General features: G+C 41.0%; 1 protein-coding gene across 4 annotated transcripts; it reads right to left on the reverse strand.

The window, feature by feature from the left end:
* Positions 1 to 1,720: 1,720 nt before the first annotated feature.
* Positions 1,721 to 12,980, reverse strand: LOC142908936 (speckle-type POZ protein-like). Of its 4 annotated transcripts, none has more exons than XR_012932037.1 (7): positions 12,804 to 12,862; positions 12,179 to 12,300; positions 11,854 to 12,005; positions 8,517 to 8,644; positions 7,555 to 7,732; positions 5,540 to 5,662; positions 1,721 to 4,516 (listed from the first exon to the last, which is right to left on the reverse strand). XR_012932037.1 is itself a non-coding variant. In XM_076059609.1 (7 exons), the coding sequence occupies exons 1-6, from the start codon at positions 12,938 to 12,940 to the stop codon at positions 5,646 to 5,648; spliced, it is 675 nt and encodes a 224-aa protein (XP_075915724.1). In that variant the 5' UTR covers positions 12,941 to 12,980; the 3' UTR covers positions 1,721 to 4,516; positions 5,540 to 5,645. The 4 variants fall into 4 exon arrangements, 1 of the variants encoding a protein (XP_075915724.1); XR_012932036.1 differs by having other exon boundaries at positions 12,723 to 12,810; XM_076059609.1 differs by lacking the exon at positions 12,804 to 12,862 and adding an exon at positions 12,863 to 12,980.
* Positions 12,981 to 24,807: the final 11,827 nt, after the last annotated feature.

The raw sequence follows: 24,807 nt of genomic DNA on the forward strand, positions 1-24,807 counted from the left end.
AATACCGATCGCCTTCACACTGACATCTGCTGTTGTCACTTCTCCCAATGGTAAACGGATCTTGTTCAGGGCTGGCCTAGCCCTGATCTCAGGGATAATAAGATTGCTCTCCTGATGACGATTGCTTGTGCTGTGATCGAAACGTCGTAGTTTTTTTTGTTATTTTATTTAAACCTATCTACGTGACTTTACCGAAAGACCCAAGAATGTGAATTCCTGCAGTCATGAAAGCTTTAAGGCAACATTCAAACGTGATTCTTGGAAATCCGAATGAAGTCCACAAGACACAAACACCTCATGAAAGACCCGATGTAAAAGGTACCTGGCTTCAATCTTCCGTAAAGCTTACGGGCTACCCTAAACAACATCCGGTCGATGCACAAAAAAGGAAAATAGAAAAAACTCTCCAGTGTGCGACTGGGCTCACCCAGAACCATGGAACATATAACAATTCAATGCCCGATTCACAAACATAATGGAGGCATTACAGTGATACAATCTGCTACAGCTGACGCAGTCATCCGGCTCTACCACCTCAAAGAAACATTATTGTAGTTGCTACACGTCTGCACATACGAATAAGATGTTTGTGAAACTTGAATCGATGTGGTCATGCTATATAAAGCTGCTGCACTGGCTGAAATTGTCAGTTTGTATTTATGCATGTTGTTGCAACGCGTTTTCTCAGTGGTCCGTGAACAGTACACGTCGTGTTGAGTGACCAGAACGACACGTACTGCCCCTTCGAGCTTAGTTGTTCCCCTAACTGATAAATGGAGGCTAATGAAAACACTGTTCGTACAGACGTGTCTAATGCCATACAAGACATTGATGTATGGCACCAGTTACCGCAAATGCGAGCTGTTACCTGAGCAAAATGTAACCAAGAAAAAAGTACATTTAAAATGAATAAATCCAACACTCAGTTCAGCAGAAAATACTGAACGTATGATCACCAAAAATAGAATGCGACTTCTAGATTTGAAGCTTTCGTGACTGCAAGGATGAAATTGTCAGTTTGTATTTATGAATGTTGTTGTTGCAACGCAACAACAACATGCATAGTGGTATTTCAAACTCCCAGGGTGGTGTATTATCATCTTGTGCTAATTCCAAACTTTGTCAGTGGTGCGTTTCATGCTAATTTCCTTTGTCAGAGCGTTTGCTGTTTGCCCCCTCACAGCTTAAAGGGAGGCGACCAGCGCTTGGCTTTCTTCACTCCAACGCTGCCCGCTGGACAGGTTGGTCCCTTCACCTGATGAAGGCCGCTTGTGTTGTGGCCGAAACGTCGTGATTTTTGTTGTTTTAATTTTTTTACCTACGTGACTTTACCGAATAGAACCAAAGAGTAAGAATGCCACTTATAATTATACACATTAAACAGGATGTAATTGAATGGAGTGATGGCACTAGGAAACTGACGAAACAACCAGTTCAATTCCCAGCCACAGTTAACATCAGTGGGTGAAGAATGACCGACATGGTGTGGTGAGGCCTTCGTTTAAGCAGTGGGTTGACAAAACGCTGTAAATGATGAACAGTGAACACATTACAATTCTCCAGTGAACTGTTTATCAACACATGGTAAACATGCCTATAAAAGTGGCAAGGCTCCAAAATACAACTTGTTAAAATGTTGTTGTTGGGTGTCAATTGAAATTTGACATATCCACATATCTGTAACATTCCCAGAGTAAAGAACATGACAACTTAAACTGGACATATTTCCAGGTACATTCATGTTTTTTCAACTTTTAAATACACAGCAAAATAGATTCAAAGCTTTCGTGACTGCAGGAATGACTCTTTGGTTCTTTCGGGTAAAGTGTAGTAATTTCTTTCGACGAGACTTTACCGAAAATAAAAAGTGTAACACTGCAAAATGTCATGAATGAAAATATTAACATCAAAAACAATTTTAATGAAAAAAATGTGGAATAAGTGGTGCAGAGCTAAAAGCAGCTTTTTTTCTTATATCCAAATACTGATTTCTAGAAGAGATCAGATAACGGTAATATATTTACCACATGAAAAGGGTTTATATTGCCATTTATAATGCAAATCAATTTAGAAAACACGTAATATACAAGAATGGTTCATTTTGCAATTCCAATCATCTGCTGACAATTCATTGTAAAAGGGCCTTACAAAACATTTATATTACATCCAAAACAGTATTATCTGTAATGGAAAAAGATAAAAAGGTCAAACATTGGGGCACTATACCGCATTTCTAGCTTCCAGTTTATATTTTTGTATTACAATTGTAGCAAATTTTTTTAATTTAACCAATTAACATATTTTCATCTCTGAATATGCAAAAAAACTCGTGGGAAGAACCCAAAACTGTCTTGCATGCAATCACACTTTTTCAAAACACACACTTTTTACAAAGACCATATTATTATTTCTGCAATTATATATATTTTTTGGCAGTTACAGTATATCCATTTTCCAATAAACATTTACATTTGGCGCAAAGTGTTTTCAATTTCGGAAGTCATACAAGGCAACAATTTGAAGAGTACATTATCGGTAACTGCCTGATATATTTCAGGGGTCAATTAGTCCACCGCACTCACACTCACTTATGACAGCATAGACTTGCTGCAGATTAGAACCCCAATCAGATTTCAATGCTTTAACTCTCACCATGACAACAAATAACTTCCCCGAATCACCTAATCAGTTTTTAATTGAATAGGTAGAGTGCAATGTACCATATACATCTTTAGCATCAAATATATATATAAGGACGAAACTAAAATATTAAACAAATAACAAAATAAATAGACTGCTTACAACACTGGCTATCCTTAATTTTGCATGTATTATCCAACTTGTTTTGTACGTTTAACACGTAAAAAAAACTCCAACATTCTCGTCGTTTGCATTTGTTCATATCCCAACACATTGCATTAGATTGTAATATTCTTAAAATCGACTCAAATCCATGACACTGCTCATTTGTTGTACTTTCATATTATATCTGTGCTTCCAAATCTATGTGTGTAATCCTTCAAAGCTTATGCAATTTTATGTACAATTTAATTTTAAGTGAGAGGCTACGTAAAACAGCGCTGATGCAAAAATTATGGTCCTTCCAATCACGTAAAACTCTGGGTTGACATGATGCTACGAGTTGGTAATAGATGAAATTCATAATAAAAACAAATCATTACAATATAATACGAAACAAAACTTAGAAAACAGCACATCTTGTTTCCGTGAATACAAACTACTAAATTGATGGACATAAGATTTACTTTTGTTGTAAGTCAAAAACCTTTGGGTCATACATGAAAGCCCATACGAGCAAAAAAGTGAAATGTTATCAACTGCGTAACATGGACAAATTGATGCTGTGCCTTGCCTTTTCTTACACCGAGCACTCCATCCATGCTTTGTTATACGCAGGATACACGACTGCAATATTATCTTTGTCAGTCTTCAAACTCGCGCAATCATAGTACTCCTGTTCTAGTCAATGCATAAGCTGTCTGTGCAATGAAAAATCAATCTGAAAAGTTTACCTCTTGAATTAAGGCCTTATATGGCTTGGCACATTCTTATCTTTCAGAACTGGTTGTTCCCTATACCACTATCTGTAACCTTGAGTACACAGACACTGGACGAATACTCATCCTTCACGTTAAGGTAGACATTGCAGGGTTTTAGACCATTCTGTTTTTGCTTAACTAAACAATTGAACCAAATTGTCCTGCCACCTAGGGACAATCACATCGAACGTTTTATTTTACACTCTCTCAATTGGGATATGTCGTGGTGTTTATTAGGTTGTAGTTTTCCACTTTTTCTACATATATACTTGTTTATAGAGTTGTAGATGTATAGATGTAACACTATATTACATGGTAAAGTGAATTTGGCCACCTTTTTGTGAAAGTAAACATATTTGCTTAAATTAACATTATTTTCAAAGCAGAGGAAAGTTGGTAGTCTGATGCAAAGTCTTCACGGTTGTTTGCATGGAGGCCACAGGTAAATAACCGCACCGTGCAGCCAAAGTTTTCCTGGTCATAGATGTTCTTTGCCTGCCACCGTTAAGTCTGTTTGAGACGCTTGCATGGAGGTCCCAGCTGTGGAGACTGGGCCGTGGCCAAGGCACGGAAAGCATCCGCAACCAGGTGAGGGCGAGACAGAACCATGGACTTCCAGCCCGCCGTCTCCATTACGTCCATCGCATGACTGCAAGTACAAGTCAGGGTTAAGCGAGCTCCTAATAAGCAGTGTCTATAAGGATTGGGGCAAACGGTTAGTCTCCATTAAAAGGGACTGTAATGCAAATTGCCAGGTAACATCATCAATGTTACGCAGCTCAGTGACAGTCACACTCTCACTAGACTTGCCTGTTTATTATGAAGTCAATGGCCCGGGCCTTCAACTGCTCTGCACTGTGCAAATCGGCCAAGATCAAAGTCTCTACAACATTTTCCACCGACAAGTTTGTGCATAGTGCCTCCTCGCACATCACCTTCAACCTCTCTAATGCATACTTGAGAAAAGTAAAAACAAAGTGCAATTTCAGTATTAAGAACACTATTTTCTCTACCTATTTCGCTTGTATAACATTCCCTCACCCCATGAACTACTTTATAAACGCAGTATATAGCAGTCAAATGTTTGAGAATTTTCTTAAAACATGGCATCAACCTTTCAGCATATTTATGTTTTAAGTCATGTATTTATTGATCTCTACTATAATTAGGGGTCCTTGTCCTAAACTTTATTATATTGGTTACAAAGTCATGCAAATTACAAAGGAGGTGAGATGTTGTTTTCCAAGAGCTTAAAGAGTTTGGTTGTTAAGCTGATAAACAATGCAACTGCAAGCCACCATATTTCAACTCTAGCAGAATATTAAACTTTAATGAACAAAGCTTGAACATGCGACTTTATACGATTTGTATTCTTATTTCATTACAATCGCTTTAGGAACTATTGAATATGATGTTCCAGAAGGGAGAGTAATGACTCTTAACTGATTATCTGGCAGATCTTCAGGAACAGCAGGATATCCGTTTCCTTAATAAAAGTATATTTGTTCCAATTTATTTCTATACAGCCATGCCATATCAAACAATCTTTTAAAACACTTCCCTTTATTTTATTACTAATTGTATCAATTGTTAATGTGATTAACAAAAAACCCTCAATACAAGAACACACAGCCAAATGGTTGCACTTAGGATAAAAATGCTGCATGTGAATGCACTTCAATGCACACGTACTAGCCTCTAGCATGGACTAATACCAGTTTGACATTCAATTCAATTGTGAAATTGCATGACAATTTATATTTTTTGTTGAAAATTCAATCATCTCCCAGGACATCAATTCCAAAACCTGAAAGCACTAATGTGAACGTCTACATCATATACATTTGCTATTCATATTATTTGTGACACGGGCTTTAGAAAATACCTAAATGCTGTTTTAATTTCACTTGCGACCTACAACTGCATACCGATACATCACAAGGTGGTGCGATCTCATGTTAATATTTTAAGCGTGTAACCTTGTCAGCAGCGGCCAGCAGCTCATCAGCCATCTTCTCCAGGTTTGGAGCCCTTCCCGTATAGACAAAACTCATCATTTCCTTGAACACGTCAGGCTCCACATCATTAATCTCCACTCGATTCTGCAAGGTAGCAACACAATATATTCAAATTAACTTCGGCATATATTGGGAGACGAAAATATAGCATTAAATTAAATAAACATCCTTTATATCTACACAACACATGTAAAGTGGCTCCATTCAAGTTGTATTCAACTTGCCGATGACTATTTATTGCGCGTAATAAATCCATTCTTGACACACATGCAATGGCCTTCTGTGAAATGTTGTATAAAAAATAGCTATAAAATACAATCTAACATTCCCTCGGAATGAATACTTTTTGATAATAAATGTGCAATGCGCCAAAAGAGTTACTAGGGTAATAGTTCAACATTTGACAGCACTCTCAAGAGATACTTATCAACCGATCCATTGTGACAAATGCACCTTGGAAATGTATGATCACAGTATTAATGTGCTGTATTAAGATTGCATTTAAAGATACCATTTTGCTCTCTTCCATTTCATGTTCAAACATAGCATTAAAAACAAGTGACCGACCTGAAAAAGGTAAAGCAACTGTTAACAAATAGAGTAAAACCTTGGATTGCGAGAATAATTTGTTCCGGAAACGTGTTTGTAATCCAAAGCACTCGTATATCAAAGCACTCGTATATCAGTTGTGATCACGTGACGCTCGGCAGACAAAGCGTATACGTACTACTCGTATTGCAAAACCTCACTCGTTTATCAAATTAATATTTATTAAAAAAATTTGCTCGTCTTGCAAAACACTTGCAGACCAAGTTACTCGCAATTCAAGGTTTTACTGTACAGTGAATTGGAAAAACACCAGAATGTGGTACAGACACATTTAGATGTTATATCTAGAGATTAAATAATCTAGATACAAAAGAGGTAAAATCCAGATCCATATTTTATTTCATATGGCATATCCATTACAGATTTGTCAAACATGGACGCAAATAAATGTCCAAATTAGAGGCTCAAAACCTACACCATAACTGCATTGTGAAAAATGAATTCCTGCACAACAACGATATAGTGAAGTAAATAAAAACGGAATAAAAACTTTAGCAACAGGCTAATTAAATATGTTCATCTCTCACACAATACAATATTACATTTATATATGTAGTGACATCGCGAATGTCACTGTGTAATGCCGGCTATAGAGAGGCACGGCGTGCGATGTATTAACATCGCGGGCACCATGTGGATGTGGGTGCAGTACCGGCCCGAGAGGGGCATGGTGAGCGCTGTCTGACAGTGCTGAGTGGCACTACGCTCTGCGTGGGGTGCCGACCCCTACAGGATAGGGTGTGAGAGTGCTGGCCATGGGAATGGGGTTACCAAGGGCCATGGCACTTGACCACGAAGGACACGTGACCGGTAAAGTGTACACAGGGCCCCCAGGTGGGGGCTAGGGGTGGTCACGTGTCAGGGCCGGGAACCCGCTAGAGGATTCCAGAAGGTGGTCGTGGCCAAGGGCGGGGCCACCCCCGCCACAGAGGATAAAAGCCGGGTCCCTGAGAGGGACCGGCTGCTGTTGTTCATCCTGAAGAATCTACGTCCTACAAGAGTCACCAACACGTGGACCCGGACCCCGGCCAGGGTCCGGTCCGTCGTAGCTAATTCCCGTGTAATTAGTGTAGATAGCCTGGTGGTCCACCACCATAGGTTGTTCATGTGTTACGGGGTAGTACCCCGTGTGTCGGTTGAAGAAGTGCGTCTGTGACTCAGTTGAATTCATTACACATATTTACTGATGTATCCTTTAACAAAAAGCATTACAAATTGACGTAAGCATTTGCCAGTGTTAGTTAATAAAATTCAGTGTAAAACAGGAAATGGCTGTAGTTGATTACCCCAAACTAATTACAGTATCATTAATTATATGGTTCTATTGTACACTAAACGACGCATGTGTTGCTTGTTGTGGCACAGACCTGCCAATACGGCCTTGTGTGCTTTAAACTCCTGGCCACCAACACGAAGCAGGCAGTCAGTGAAGCGGGAATTGTCCCAGATCTCCCCGAAGTCAACTGCCAGCCGGCAATCTGGCACTATCAATGTACTCATGCTGGATTGACCAGAAATGTTCACGGAATCCTGCACCACACTAACCTGCATAGACATCAACCAGCTTTGAGAAGGCATTTGATGAATTTTTTTTACAAATCCTCACTTAACTACACATTTTGCATGAAGATGTAGGCTTTGGTTCAATCAAGCAAGCAAATCTGCACAGACATCCTATATCAGAACAAGTGTTGTGAATAATGCCAAAATAGAGGTCCGTGAAATGTTTTTCATATTAATCAATTTTCATTCTATATTTTTGTCAAGTTATTTTACACTGTATAAACAGTTTACACAGGTAGTGAGGCCCCTAATTATGGGTTCTGCACAACAACAGAGGAAGTGAACAGCCCTTCTTGATGTGCTTCCTTTCATTATCAAAAATGCTTGTATTTTGTAAAGTATTTTAAAGGTAAAAAATATAAATCTGGCTGATTAAAAGGACCCCCCTAAGGACAAGAAACATTTACATCAAACTGGCTGATGTCCGAGAATAGGAAAAGGAATTCATGTGGCGACATTTAAACAAAACACTTTATGTAATACCTGACATTCTAGTTTATAAAAATGTCAAGGTTTAAATATAAACACTATCCAGAGGGAGAAAACCTAAAAAAAATTACGCTTGATTATTTAATTGTTGTGCTATGTTAACTCTAGCACCAGTGGAGGAAAAACGTGCTTGTAAAACTCATGTTAACAATTTCCTTGTATGGAACAGGGAAAGTAATTATTACAATCATCAATTAAGTAGAATATTGACTCCAACTGTGCAATTGTAATGACTAAAATAGAAAATTACACATTAGCTGCAGCATGTCATACTTACTTCACCAAAGAGTGTCAGTTTGTTATCTGGAAGCAAGCTATTAGATTCATCAAGCAAAAAATCTCTTCGAATGAATTTTTTAAATCCCCAGTCTTTTCCTTGGAAAAAGCGGTATGCTCGCGGGCTCTCTGTAAAAAAATAGATTTCAAACAATACTCACCAGTTCTTACAATAAACGGTGGTAATTTCATGTAATAGGAAAAAAAAATGTTATTCTATTTTCAAAGTGTAAAGACAGCAATGTATTCTAAAGCCCTGCGCCACGGTGGCAGTCAACTACCTCGCCTGGTATATAGGTCATGGGGTTCGATCTCAACCCTGATGCCTGTATATTTGGAATCTGCATGTTCTCCTTGTGGTTGCATGTATTTTTATCCAGATCTTCCGGTTTTTCCCTCCATATTTATAAAAATCCAGAGTATTTGGCTGCTATACATTTCCACACAATAAGCCATCTCGTTAAGCTATCGTTTGTGGCCGGGGCACTTCTGAAAAAGAGCTATGTACAGTGAGGGAAAAAAGTATTTGATTCCCTGCTGATTTTGTACGTTTGCCCACTGACAAAGAAATTATCAGTCTATCATTTTAATGGTAGGTTTATTTGAACAGTGAGAGACAGAAAAACAACAAAATTCAGAAAAACGCATGTCAAAAATTGATTTGCATTTTAATGAGGGAAATAAGTATTTGACCCCTCTGCAAAACATGACCTAGTACTTGGTGGCAAAACCCTTGTTGGCAATCACAGAGGTCAGACGTTTCTTGTAGTTGGCCACCTGGTTTGCACACATCTCAGGAGGGATTTTGTCCCACTCCTCTTTGCAGATCTTCTCCAAGTCATTAAGGTTTCGAGGCTGATGTTTGGCAACTCGAACCTTCAGCTCCCTCCACATATTTTCTATGGGATTAAGGTCTGGAGACTGGCTAGGCCACTCCAGGACCTTAATGTGCTTTTTCTTGAGCCACTCCTTTGTTGCCTTGGCCGTGTGTTTTGGGTTATTGTCATGCTGGGATACCCATACATGACCCATTTTCAATGCCCTGGCTGAGGGAAGGAGGTTCTCACCCAAGATTTGACGGTACATGGCCCCGTCCATTTTCCCTTTGATGCGGTGAAGTTGTCCCGTCTCCTTAGCAGAAAAACACCCCCAAAGTATAATGTTTACACCTCCATGTTTGACAGTGGGGATGGTGTTCTTGGGGTCATAGGCAGCATTCCTCCTCCTCCAAACACGGCGAGTTGAGTTGATGCCAAAGAGGTCCATTTTGGTCTCATCTGACCACAACACTTTCACCCAGTTGTCCTCTGAATCACTCAGATGTTCATTGGCAAGCTTCAGACAGGCATGTATATGTACTTTGTTTTGCAGGGGGACCTTGCGGGCGCTGCAGGATTTCAGTCCTTCACGGCGTAGTGTGTTACCAATTGTTTTCTTGGTGACTATGGTCCCAGCTGCCTTGAGATCATTGACAAGATCCTCCCGTGTAGTTCTGGGCTGATTCCTCACCGTTCTCATGATCATTGCAACCCCACGAGGTGAGATCTTGCATGGGGCCCCAAACCGAGGGAGATTGACAGTTCTTTTGTGTTTCTTCCATTTGCGAATAATCGCACCAACTGTTGTCACCTTCTCACCAAGCTGCTTGGCAATGGTCTTGTAGCCCATTCCAGCCTTGTGTAGGTCTACAATCTTGTCCCTGACATCCTTGGAGAGCTCTTTGGTCTTGGCCATGGTGGAGAGTTTGGAATCTGATTGATTGCTTCTGTGGAAAGGTGTCTGTTATACAGGTAAGCTGAGATTAGGAGCACTCCCTTTAAGAGTGTGCTCCTAATCTCAGCTCGTTACCTGTATAAACGACACCTGGGAGCCAGAAATCTTTCTGATTGAGAGGGAGTCAAATACTTATTTCCCTCATTAAAATGCCAATCAATTTATACAATTTTTGACATGCGTTTTTCTGGATTTTGTTGTTGTTATTCTGTCTCTCACTGTTGAAATAAACCTACCATTAAAATTATAGACTGATCATTTCTTTGTTAGTGGGCAAACGTACAAAATCAGCAGGGCATCAAATATTTTTTCCCACACTGTAGTTCAGTGGGCCTTGCCTGGTAAAATAAAAATAGTTCAGTTTAGCTTTTAACTTCAAGGTAGATGAAAATCAGACCTGGATTTAAGTGTATGAATATATAGTTCATATGGATTAGTTGAATGTGTTTGTGTATTAATAATGCTTGTCTTTGTAAACATGGTTGTGTGACGTGAGTTACATGTTAACATTACCAAAGACAACACCAAAGCAAATAATAAGAAAAAAACATGAAAGTTTAAAACAAAAAGATAGATTTAGACTCTCAGAAACATGTTAATAGCCTTAGCAAAGCACAGTAAATGTATGGATGTCATCACTTAAAATAGTTATCGCGCATTGAAAGAGTATCCTGAAAGTAATAAGGCAATTATAAAACAAACAATATGAACCACTAAAGCAAGGTAAAGGAGAAGTGTGAAATGGGATGAAAATGCCAACCTTTGTAAAACCACCAGAAATGAATAAAAAAATGGATGAGAATACAAACAAAAATAATGAAGTTGTAATAAACAGTGAGTGCAAGCAGAAAAATAAAGCCGTCACTTGATAAATTACAATGGAATAACACATGGTGAAGATTGTAAAACTAGGAAAAGAAATGTCCGTGAATGACAATGTCCAGGTACACTAAGCAAAATAAAATAATTATTGGAGGGTCAATATCATGGAAAACACAAAAAATATGCATAATGGCAACTTCTGAAGGTGGAACAGGATCAAGAGCACTTTTGGAATATGAATTTGATAATGAAAAGTTGCAATGTGCTACAGGATGAAAGATTCCAATCTAGTGCATATTACCTACTATGAAACACTGATTACAAACAGAAACACTGACAAATGGAACAAAACCAAAAAGTACACAAAGCGTGGAGAGAAGTATGTTGAGAATTACAGTGAGAAACTGAAAGAGGAACACGTTGGTCAAATCAAAACGGCAAATTAGAGACAACATATTGACTGTTGTAAATATAGATTGGGCTTGGACAGGACACATCGCTAAATGGGATGGTTGATGGATGAGACTAGTGGTCGAATAGGAAGAAAAGTAGAGTACATGCCCAAGACGATGTCAAACGTAGACAAGGAGATATTAGATCAGCTCATGTGAAGGATGAGGGATCGTGTTCGTAAGGTTTATACAATGTTTCAAGCAGTCGATAAATAATGGCTGATTATGATATAATCCTGTTACCAAATACACATATGACGTGAATTGATACTTAAATACAAGTAGTTTCACCCATAGCCTTGGTTTCCTCTCCCTTGGCATTAAGAATAGAAACCTTGAACTTGGCGTAGACTTCACTCTTGGGACAGCTGACCAATAACAAGTACAACGATAGGTAATCTTTACTCTCTTCGTCAAGACCCTTGGGGTGTATGCGTAGGCACCTGATTGAACATATAAACAAGACATATTAGGTGTGTATGTATGCGCAGACTACATTGCTAAAACAATATAGTATGAACTAAAACATGCACTATGCAAAATTGTTCTAGTAAAGCACCTCCGTGAGCATTGTGATTTTTTTTTAATGTCATAAAATAGCCAGAATTTACTGTACCATTTCAATGTATCATTGGTGCCTGCTGAAAATGTAGAACTCTTGAGAACTTGGCCCATTTCTTCACGACAGAAGCTGAAATTGTTGATGGTCCACATATAAGAGAACTTTACAACCTTAACCTGAAATACACGAGCACATAACAGCTATAAAGCTCATTCATTACCATAAATACATGACCATTGACAAACCCTCAAGTATTTCACCCACACATCTGAATATTGTGCTCAAAAACACAAACTGCCTATAAGGAAAGAAACATTACTGTAAATGAAAGGGTCTTATTAGTGTTCTGGGATTACCTTGCATGTTCATTACTGCACAGCGTTAACACAAGTCTCAACATGTCATAGATTAGAGTGTGCAATAAAAGGCCTTTTTATTTTTTTTATTTGATAAAAACTGCTGCCCCTTTTGTAAAAATACACTACCAGTCAAAATCAGAGACAATTATCTAGTATAATGTTGTTAGTGCAATTCTATGAACTTTGCAATCTGATGTACAAAAATAGCCTGTAAAATGATAATCCATAATTGCACTTACACATAATTATGAAACCATTTTGGATGGCTTTGCGATGAACAAAAAACGTGTAAAAGTTAAATGCATTAGCCATGCGCATACTTTGACCGGCACAAGACGGAGACCCGTTGAATGTGATTGGCCACAGGGGAACAAGTTACCTGTGTGTAGCACCAGCTTTCTGCGATGGGCGCATTGGACATTTCAGACGGAGGTGGGGGGCTCGGGGCCCTGGACATGTTTGCATTGAATGCGAGGGAAGTGACATCATCAGGTGACATTAAGAGGGAAGTGACATCATGAGGTGACATTAAGCAGGAAGTGACATCATCAGGCGACATTAAGAAGGAAGTGACATCAGGCGACATTTAGACGGAAGTGACATCATCAGGTGACATTGAGAGGGGAAGTGACATCGGTAGGCAACATTAAGAGGGAAGTGACATCATCAGGCGACATTAAGAGGGAAGTGACATCATCAGGCGATATTAAGAGGGAAGTGACATCATCAGGCGATATTAACAGGGAAGTGACATCATTAGGCGACATTAAGAGGTAAGTGACATTAAATTTTGATTTAAAGCTTTCGTGACTGCAGTAATTCATATTCTTAGTTTTTTCGGTAAAGTCACGTTGAAGAGAAACAACAAAATAACAAAATATATATAAAACAATACAAAATTCTCACGACGTTTCGACCATAACTCAAACGGTCATCATCAGGTGTGTCGGTTTGCATAAATGTATTTTAAAAACGGCACATTTATTTATTTATTTAAAAAAACGTTGGCGTCACGCGCAGCGATTGGCAGTTTGCCCAGGACTAGCCCATCTATTTTTTTTGAAAAGAGGAGGGGGGAGACGAAATTTTTTATAATGTATGCTGTCTGAAAGCCACTGTAAGCGTGAACAATAAATCAAGAACTGAAATGATTTATCAAATCTTTCCAATGATTGCTAAGATAGAATCCATCTTCTCGGTTGAAATTGTCTCTGTGCTTGTATATGTGGATAGCCTCATGAACGAATCTCTCATGGAAGCCAGATGGCTTACAAAGAACATCCGTCTTGGAAAAGTCAATGGCATGTGAGCCTACTGAATTAGAACAATGATCTGCTACGGCCGAGGTGTTGGTCCTACCGTGTTTAAGGTCTGCTTTATGTTCACGAATGCGGTCCGAGACATGGCGTTTGGTTTCTCCAATGTAACTACTACCACAGAGGCAACTTAGTTTGTAGACACCAGGGTATTGTATGTCCGGAATCACATCTTTTACAGACGGAACCAGATCACGGATTTTATGTAATGTGTTGAAACGGACCTGGATCTTGTGTTTATTCAAGATTTTGGAGATCTTTTTTGTGATCCCAGCAATGTAGGGTAAAGTGATGGTTTTGAAAGGCTCCTCAAGAGGGTTCTTCTTCATGGTTTGAGTGATAGCTTTGCGGATTGTATAGTCGGAGTAACCATTAGCCCTAAGAGCTTGGTGTACGTGCTTGAGTTCACTGCTTATGTGTTCCTGGTCGGATATGCATTGGGCTCTATGATACAGAGTCTTGATGAGATAATTCTTCTGTGATGGATGGTGGTGGGAATCCGGTTTCAGATAAGCATCCGTATGGGTAGCTTTCCTGTAGACAGAGTGGCTCATTGAACCATCAGGTCTCTTTTTAATTAGGACATCCAAAAAAGGTATCTTGCCATCTATTTCGACTTCCATGGTAAATCTGATGGCTGGGTGTATGGAATTGATGTGGTCGAAGAATTGGTCTAGAGCAGGCCGGCCATGTGGCCAGATGACAAAAGTGTCATCCACGTACCTCTTCCATAAGGTTGGGCGCAGAGTGGCAGTCTGGATGGCGTCAGTCTCAAATTTCTCCATGAAAATGTTAGCTATAACTGGAGAAAGGGGGGAGCCCATTGGGGTGCCCTCAGTTTGTTTGTAGAAAGTTCCATTCCAAGTGAAGTATGTATTGGTTAAACAGTGTCTCACCAGGGGGGGTACCTCAGTGTTTAGTCCTTGATGAACCAAGTCTTCAATGATTGCAATGGTGTCAGGTACAGGAACCTTGGTGAATAAGGAAACTACATCAAAACTGACAAGCAGGTCGTCTGGGGACAGGGAAATACCCTTGATTGTTGATACCAGGTGAGTAGAATTTTGTACCGCAGAGGTGGTCTTTCCAGTGAAAGGACGCAGGATTTCAGACAAAAAACGAGCTAGTTTGTAGGTGGGGGAGCTGATAGTAGAGACTATGGGACGAAGAGGTGTATCAACTTTATGTATTTTTGGTAAGCCGTATAATCTTGGTGGCCTGGCAGCAGAAGGTTTCAACGAAAACTGTTTAGATTGATCAATTAATGCGGTTGAATCAGAAATTATTTTGTTGGTTTGTGTGACGAGGCTGTTGGTGGGATCTCTTTTTATTTTTGTATAACTACCATCGTCGAGTAATTCTTTAATTTTGTTGTTGTATTCTATTTTATCCATGATAACAGTAGCATTGCCTTTGTCAGCTGAGAGAACTACAATATCATTCCTCTTTTTTAATTTATATAATTCAAAACGCTCATCTTTGCTGAGGTTGCTAGCTGGCATCTTAGCGTTTTTGAGGGTTGCAGCGATTTCAGATCTTGCTACGTCTGCAGCGATGTGACCCAGGCCCCTGAGAGCAACGTCTACTTGGGCAATTATATCATTAACTGGTATGTGTTTAGGTGTGACTGCAAAGTTTAGACCTTTAGCTAAAACGGATTTCAGACCATCGGAAATAGAACTGTTACTGCGATTAATTACGACTTTATTAACGTCTAACTTTTTGGTGTGTGGGTCCGGTCTTTTGTTTAAGAGGAGGTTAAATTTGGAAATCAGGTTTTCCTTACATTTGGTCGACATAGTAGCAGCTGAAGAGGCAGTCATATTGTCTACATGTTCCCAATCCGATGTGGACATTATTGCCGTCAATGATAAGTGTGATTTGTAGAGTGTCTTGTCTAACTGATCTAGTTCTGTGCGTATAAGTCTGATTTTTTCTGAGATAAGAGCTAAGCTAGTTTTGAAAAGAATTCGTTTCGCATTTGAAGAAGTTACAGTAGCAGAGGTGAGTGTAAATGCGATTGGTATTACCCCAGAGTCGCGGCATCTCTTCAGGAAGGTGAGAGACTCGATCAGCTGAGCTTTCTTATCCCGGAGTTTGTTGAAGGATCTTAAAGTTATGTGAAAACCCTCCCCGTAGAGGCGATTAAATTTTGATTTAAAGCTTTCGTGACTGCAGTAATTCATATTCTTAGTTTTTTCGGTAAAGTCACGTTGAAGAGAAACAACAAAATAACAAAATATATATAAAACAATAAAAAATTCTCACGACGTTTCGACCATAACTCAAACGGTCATCATCAGGTGTGTCGGTTTGCATAAATTTATTTTGAAAACGGCATATTTATTTATTTATATATATATAAATAACGTTTGCTTTACGCGCAACGATTGGCTGTTTGCCAGGACTAGTCCATCTATTTTTTGAAAAGAGGAGGGGGGAGACGAAATTTGTTTTTATGTATGCTGTCTGAAAGCCACTGTAAGCGTGAACAATCAATCAAGAACTGAAATGATTTATCAAATCTTTCCAATGATTGCTAAGATAGAATCCATCTTCTCGGTTGAAATTGTCTCTGTGTTTGTATATGTGGATAGCCTCATGAACGAATCTCTCATGGAAGCCAGATGGCTTACAAAGAACCTCCGTCTTGGAAAAGTCAATGGCATGTGAGCCTACTGAATTAGAACAATGATCTGCTACGGCCGAGGTGTTGGTCCTACCGTGTTTAAGGTCTGCTTTATGTTCACGAATGCGGTCCGTTTCAACACATTACATAAAATCCGTGATCTGGTTCCGTCTGTAAAAGATGTGATTCCGGACATACAATACCCTGGTGTCTACAAACTAAGTTGCCTCTGTGGTAGTAGTTACATTGGAGAAACCAAACGCCATATCTCGGACCGCATTCGTGAACATAAAGCAGACCTTAAACACGGTAGGACCAACACCTCGGCCGTAGCAGATCATTGTTCTAATTCAGTAGGCTCACATGCCATTGACTTTTCCAAGACGGAGGTTCTTTGTAAGCCATCTGGCTTCCATGAGAGATTCGTTCATGAGGCTATCCACATATACAAACACAGAGACAATTTCAACCGAGAAGATGGATTCTATCTTAGCAATCATTGGAAAGATTTGATAAATCATTTCAGTTCTTGATTGATTGTTCACGCTTACAGTGGCTTTCAGACAGCATACATAAAAACAAATTTCGTCTCCCCCCTCCTCTTTTCAAAAAATAGATGGACTAGTCCTGGCAAACAGCCAATCGTTGCGCGTGACGCAAACGTTATTTTTATATATATAAATAAATATGCCGTTTTCAAAATACATTTATGCAAACCGACACACCTGATGATGACCGTTTGAGTTATGGTCGAAACGTCGTGAGAATTTTTTTATTGTTTTATATATATTTTGTTATTTTGTTGTTTCTCTTCAACGTGACTTTACCGAAAAAACTAAGAATATGAATAAATTATGTTAATGAGGCCGGCCCATATGTGGAGGGATGGGGGCGTGGGCGCCAAACCCCTCGCAATAATCTCGCGACGGCTTTAACGGATACATTATGTTAATGAGCCACCAGTCACTGGGCGTAGCTTTGCCCAAATAAGGATTGCCACTGGAACGATATCGGCAGTGACACTAGCGGAGGTGACGTCACGCTCAAGAGAGCTGTGGACGGGGAGGGGCGAATACCTTGGTGACATGACGTCACTAGCGAGGTACACCTCACCCTGGCGTGTCACGCCGATGAGGTAATGCAGAGTGGTGACGTCACAGAGTTGGAGTTTAAGTTGATTTAGATTCATTTTCTATTGCTCCCTCCCTTTGGTGTGAGCTCAGCAACAACGTGGACATTATTGTGTATACACTGTGTGTGTGTGTACACTGTGTGTGTGTACACTATGTATATACACTGTGTGTGACACTGTGTCACTGTGTGTCGCTGTGTGTCACTGTGTGTGTCACTGTGTGTCGCTGTGTGTGTCACTGTGTGTGTCACTGTGCCTGGCACAAGCGTCGTGGTGACGTCACCGCCACTTAGTGGCGAATGGCGGTTGTTGTGTCACTGTGTCACTGTGTGTGTACACTGTGTACACACAGTGTGTGTACACTGCGTGTGCACACTGTGTCACTGTGTGTGTATATACAGTGTGTGTACCGTGTGTGTACACTGTGTGTGTGTACAGTGTATACCCTGTGTATGTGTACAGTGTATACAGTGTGCGTGTACACTGTGTGTACACTGTGTGTACACTGTGTATACACTGTGTGTGTGTACACTGTGTGCATGTGTACACTGTGTGTACACTGTGTGTACATTGTGTGTGTACACTGTGTGTGTACACTGTGTCCGAACCCCCGGCAAGGCCATCTACTTAATGACGAGAGAAAATTCACACGAAATGTCCTTTTCAATGAAGTCTTCCAGATGTAAATTGATACAAGCTTTTAATGAAGAAATAAAATCATCTAATTCAAAACACAACACAATTCAAAGATGCTTCATTTTAAAACTTCAAAATGGAGCATGGGGTACTTGCGTGAATGCGTCCATCGTGTGCAAATGTTGTGACTTTCCTGGACTGAAGGCCGTCAATGTGTTGGACCATTAAATGGTGCACAGCGTCTCAACAACAGCAGTGGGGTTTGCTTCAACCGATAGGTAACGAACATCCAGACGTCAATCAGCAAGGTGCATTTCTAGTCCCAGTTAGACAAAATCTACGTCAACACGTAAGACAAAACTACAATTCGTGTTGTAGAGAATGTATCTCCTCCTATACGTGTAACTTTTAAGTGGTATGCCTTGTAACTGATGAATGATCCGAGCGTGCTACCTATTTCAAAAACAATGAGTTGCTCCAGATGCTTCGTGGAACCCAAAAATACCTTTTGACCTGTATCACAAGAACAACGGGTCTCACCTGAGTTCTCTGTACAGGTTACTTTCAAACACACACACACACTTTGTCCTAACATCACTTATTCAATGTTTGACCCTTACAGATCAAATGTTACAAGTATGCACAAAACCAGACAAGAATACATTCTAAATTATTGACAGGCATATTAACAAAATTGGATTACTGCAGTGAAATATACTGCATCACGTTACATTGTATTAACAAGAAGCTTTTACAAAAAAGTTGCACAGTCTGCTTCACAGTGTATGTAAAACATACTATTGTGTCATTCAAAACGAGTAGGCCATTGCATGCTGGCGTCTGAGTGAAAATGTAGCAAATTCTAAACATTACCTACAAACTACACAACTGAGATGACACGTCAATCATCGCCCCCCACTGACAGGCTCTTGTCCACATGCAGGCCGGTGCAGGGCCACCACCTTGTGCCACACAGGGGCAGCTGCTACTTGGGGATGCTCTTCGAATGTTTCAGACGAGGTACGACACAAAACTCCGAGTTGCTGAGGCGATTAAGCAAGCACGATGTAAAATAAATTATTATGATAACAGTGAATGCTTGGGAGCTTATTGGCTCTTGCTCCTGGTTAGAGATCTACCCAACCCACAGGCCCACAAAGTGTTCAACTTCACATTCTTGACATTAAAGGCCTGTGACAAAGGTGCATCTATTGTAGCGACATCGTCTCTGGCTTACACATCTACCGGGTCTCCACTTGACTTTGTATTGTCTAGGTGCAAGTCCACCCACACCTCCACTTCCACAAACTGCTGGGAGTTGCCTCGCTCTGCCTCAGTCAGAATTCTCCCCCTGCTTCACGATGTGAAGGTCCCATTTTGGAGTTGAATCTTCATCTGCACATTTTACCTTCACTTCTTCGCTCATCACTTCGTCACATTTCACCATCACCTCTTCATATTTCACCTCGATACCTTTAAAAGTGTCCAAGCTGGGATTTTCGTCCGGTTCGTGTTTCATGATGGGCACATTGCGGCACTTTGACTTTCACAAGCTGATTTCAGACTCCGACTCCGCTCCTTGTGATGCTTTTGTGTTCTCTGGTGTCTTCGAAGATTTGATTAATCTGCAAACGCCATCCCGCACACACTGCACCTGAAGGGTTTCTCTCCCGTGTGTTCTCTGGTGTTTTACAAGATCAGATGACTGTGCAAATGCCTTCACGCACACACTGCACTTGAAGGGTTTCTCTCCCGTGTGTGTTCTCTGGTGTTTTACAAGGGCAGATGACTGTGCAAATGCCTTCACGCACACACTGCACTTGAAGGGTTTCTCTCCCGTGTGTGTTCTCTGGTGTACTTCAAGATGTGGTGACTGTGCAAACGCCTTCCTGCACAGAGTGCACTTGAAGGGTTTCTCTCCCGTGTGTGTTCTCTGGTGTGTTACAAGATGCCATGAATCTGAAAACGCCTTGCCGCACAGAGTACACTTGAAGGGTTTCTCTCCCGTGTGTGTTCTCTGGTGTTTTTTTAGGAACAGATGACCATGAAAATGCCTTCCCACACACAGTGCACTTGAAGGGTTTCTCTCCTGTGTGTGTTCTCTGGTGGGTCTCAAGAACTGATGGCCATGCAAATGCCTTGTCACACACACTGCATTTGAAGGGTTTCTCTCCCGTGTGTGTTCTCTGGTGTGTTACAAGATTACATGACTGTGTAAACGCCATCCCGCACATCGTGCACCTGATGGGTTTCTCTCCCGTGTGTGTTCTCTGGTGGTTCTGAAAAACTGATGGCCATGCAGAAGGTGACATGACGTCACCTCCGGGGTACAAGACACTTCCCTCCCACGAGCAGCTCTGTAACTGAATAAATTATGTTAATGAGTCCGAGCCATATGTCGAGGGATGGGGGCGTGGGTGCTGAACCCGTCGCAATCAACTCGCGACGGCTTTCACGAACACATTATGTTAATGACCCGCCAGTCACTGGGCGTTGCTTTGCCCAAATAAGAATTGTACCGGAACAGATATCGGCAGTGACCCAAGCAAAGGTGACGTCACGCGCAAGGGTGCGGTGGACGGGGGTGGGGTGAAACCTTGGTGACATGACGTCATTAGCGAGGCACACCTCCCCCTGGCGTTTCACACCGATGAGGTCATGCTGAGTGGTGACGTCACAGAGCGGGGATGGAGTTTAAGTTTTGATTCATTTTCCATTGCTCCATCTCTTGAACAGAGGCCCCTTGCGTGCGTGAGCTCAGCAACTACAACGTGGACATTACTGTGTGTACACAGTTTCTGTGTGTACACACTGTTTCTGTATGTACACACTATTTCTGTGTGTACACTGTGTGTATACACACTGTGTGTATACACACTGTGTGTATACACTGTGTGTGTGTACACTGTGTATACACTGTGTGTACACTGTGTGTGTGTACACACTGTGTGCCTGTATCTGTGTGTGCCTGTGTCTCTGTGTGTGTGCCTGTGTGTGACACCTGATGATGATTGCTTGTGTTGCAGTCGAAACGTCGTAAGAATTGTTTTATATTTTTGTTATTTTGTTTCCCTTCTACGTGACTTTACCGAAAGAACCAAGAATAAATATCAGCTCTATGTTTTCAAGTAAATACATTTTGGGTAGTGAATAAATTATAGTCTAAATAAGCTACACATGACGAATTGTAGGCAATTATAGTTACAATCAAAGACATTTTTAAACAATCACGTGGTCCCTGTAGTCGCCGTTAGAGACAATCTGCTTGAAAACAGTTTATCAACATATATGAATACATTGATTCGAATAAGCAGAGTTAATTTCCTATTCATGGCATGCCAGCTATGTGTCAGTTTTCGATATCAACATCACCTTATAAAAGAATAACATTTTAAATATAAGCGCACAACTTTATCCGTGATGGAACGCTGCACTTTGTCGTTTTCACGCAGGGGGCGCTGTAAACCTACACGCGCCCCCTGCATGCGAACGACAGACAGGCACACCTGGCTACCCCAGTAACATTCACCACAATATGCGCAGTCTGCTAAACGGCAGATGTAAAACATAACGTTGCGTCATTCACAACGCATGTTGGTGTCACGGTCAAAATTGGGGTAATTCCAAACATTATCCAGCACCCCCTGTACCAACGACGGAGGCGCAGGGACAGACGTTCGATTACGTTGGAATCGATCTGCAGACGGCCAGCAGCTCCGTGTCGCTTTATCTCGATCCCGCAATCCCAACCAGGTGAAAGTCCACATCGAACCGAACCCCCGGCAAGGCCGTCTACTTAACGACGAGAGAACATTCACTCGAAATGTCCTTCTCAATGAAGCCTTCCGGATGTAAAATGAAATAAACTTTTAATGAAGAAATAACAATAATCTAATTCAAAACACAACACGATTCAAAGATGTTTCATTTTAAAACTTCAAAACGGAGCATGGGGTACTTGCGTGAATGCGTCCTTCGTGTGCCGTAAACGTTGTGACTTTCCTGGCCGAAGGCCCTAAAATGCTTGGACCCTTATTGGTGCACAGCGTCTCAACAACAGCAGTGGGGTTTGCTTCAACCGATAGGTACGAACATCCAGACGTCAATCAGCAAGGAGCATTTCTAGTCCCAGTTAGACAAAATCTACGTCAACACGTAAGACAATTCGTGTTGTAGAGAATGTACCTCCTCCTATACGTGTAACTTTTAAGTGGTATGCCTTGTAACTGATGAATGCTCCGAGCGTGCTCCCTATTTCAAAGACAATGAGTTGCTTCAGAGGCCGACGCTTCGTGAAACACAAAAGTACCCTTTGACCTGTATCACAAGAACAACGTGTCTCACCTGAGTTCTCTGTACAGGTTACTTCCAAACACACACACACTTTGTCCTAACATCACTTATTCAATGTTTGACCCTCAGACAAAATGTTACATGCACACGCACAATCACACAAGTATTCATTCTAAATTATTGACAGGCATTTTAACAAAATTGAATTACTGCAGTGAAATAGACTGCATCAGGTTACATCGTATTAACAAGAAGCTGTTTTTAAAAAAATATGCACCATCTGCTTTACAGTGTATGTACAACGTACTATTGCATTTGCATGCTGGCATCTCGGTCAAAACTTGATAACATTCTAAACATTACCTACAAATTCACGTAGAAGGGAAATAATAAGATAATAAAAAAATCAAATAAAATTCTCACGACGTTCGCAAGCAGCCGAAACGTCGTGAGAATTTTATTTTATTGTTTCATTTTTATTATCTTATCGTTTCCCTTCTACGTGACTTTACCGAAAGAACCAAGAAGATGAATCCCTGCAGTCACGAAAGCTTTAAATCGAAACATTACCAACAAACTCCACAACTAAGACGCCACATCAACCAACGCCCCCTACTGACAGGCTCTTGTCCACATGCAGGCCGGTGCAGGGCCACCACCTTGTGCCACACAGGGGCAGCTGCTACTTGGGGATGCTCTTCGAGTGTCTGAAACGAGATACAAAACTCTGAGTTGCTGAGGCAATCTTGATTTGAAGTTTGTGACTGCAGGGATCCATTCTCCTTGGTTCTTTCGGTAAAGCCACGTAGAGGCGATTAAGCAAGCACCATATAAATGCAATTGATAAAATAGTGAATGCTTGGGAGCTTATTGGCTCTCGCTCCTGGTTAGAGATTAACCCAACCCACAGGTCCACAAAGACTGGCCGCTCTTACTCTGCAGGTTGAACCTAAGAACTGAGTGTTCAACTTCGCGTTCTTTTCATTAAAGGCCTGTGACAAAGGTGCATCTATTGTAGCGACATCGTCTCTGGCTTACACATCTACCGGGTCTCCACTTGACTTTGTATTGTCTAGGAGCAAGTCCAGCCACACCTCCACTTCCACGAATTGCTGGGAGTTGCCTCGCTCTGCCTCACAGTCAGAATTCTCCTCCTGCTTCACGTTGCCTCCATCGATGTGAAGGTCCCATTTTGGAGTTGAATCTTCATCTTCACATTTCACCTTCACTTCTTCCCTCTTCACCATCACTTCTTCACTCTTCACCATCACTTCTTCACATTTCACCATCACCTCTTCATATTTCACCTCAATAACTTTAACAGTGTCCAAGCTGGGATTTTTTTCCGGTTCGTGTTTCATGAGGGATGGGCTCATGGTGGCACTTTGACTTTCACAAGCCGATATCAGACTGCACTCCTTGTGGATCTTCTGATGCGTGTGTGTTCTCTTGTGTACTTGAAGATTTGATGAATGTGCAAACGCCTTCCTGCACAGAGTGCACTTGAAGGGTTTCTCTCCTGTGTGTGTTCTCTGGTGTATTACAAGATTAGATGAACTTGCAAATGCCTTCCCACACACAGTGCACTTGAAGGGTTTCTCTCCCGTGTGTGTTCTCTGGTGTACTTGAAGATGTGGAGACTGTGCAAACGCCATCCCGCACAGAGTGCACCTGAACGGTTTCTCTCCCGTGTGTGTTCTCTGGTGTTTTTTAACAACAGATGACTGTGAAAACGCCTTCCCACACACAGTGCACTTGAAGGGTTTCTCTCCTGTGCGAGTTCTCTGGTGCCGTGTCAAATTTCCAGTCCGATCCGTGCTGTATGCACGCTGGTCGCATTGTTGACTTGTCATACCGAGCTGCGCTGAGTGCATTTGCTCCATCAGACCAATTCTGCGGAGGAAGCGTCAGAGGAAGCGTCAGCTGCAGACAGAAAAAAATAATATCCACACCATCTACACGTCAGTATCGAGGCACAGATGAATGCATATATAGTCACATGTGACTTACACGTCTATACTTATTCATATATTCATGATGCAGTGAAAAAGTTTCCCAAATTCATCACAGGGCTGTTATGGCACACAATGAGAGGGCAAATGGTCATAAACGTGCCTGGAAGCCCTCGTATCTTCAAAATGAATGTTCACCCAAAACTCCGAGCACACAATTTCGGCTGTCTGGCTACAAAAGGAATATTTATGGGAGCTAAATTCAGCTGACATAGCAAAGGGTGTTGAAAACAATACCATTTGTGCTATGCATAAATTAATGTTCAATCGCAACTTAGAGGTGTGAATCCAGGCTCAGATGTCCTT

Source organism: Petromyzon marinus, unplaced genomic scaffold (genome assembly GCF_048934315.1).
Source record: "Petromyzon marinus isolate PM22_M1 ecotype Great Lakes invasive population unplaced genomic scaffold, UKy_Petmar_22M1.pri1.0 PM_G_Scaffold_11, whole genome shotgun sequence".
NCBI classification, from domain to species: Eukaryota; Metazoa; Chordata; class Hyperoartia; order Petromyzontiformes; family Petromyzontidae; genus Petromyzon; species Petromyzon marinus.

Coding starts and splice junctions, on each gene's coding strand:
- LOC142908936 (XM_076059609.1), bottom strand. CDS start 12,940: ATGTCCAGGGCCCCGAGCCCCCCACCTCCGTCTGAAATGTCCAATGCG. Junction 8,645..11,853: donor AGAGGAAACCAAGGCTATGG/GTGAAACTACTT, acceptor ATTTTTTTACAG/AGAGCCCGCGAGCATACCGC. Junction 7,733..8,516: donor AACTGACACTCTTTGGTGAA/GTAAGTATGACA, acceptor ATGTCTATGCAG/GTTAGTGTGGTGCAGGATTC.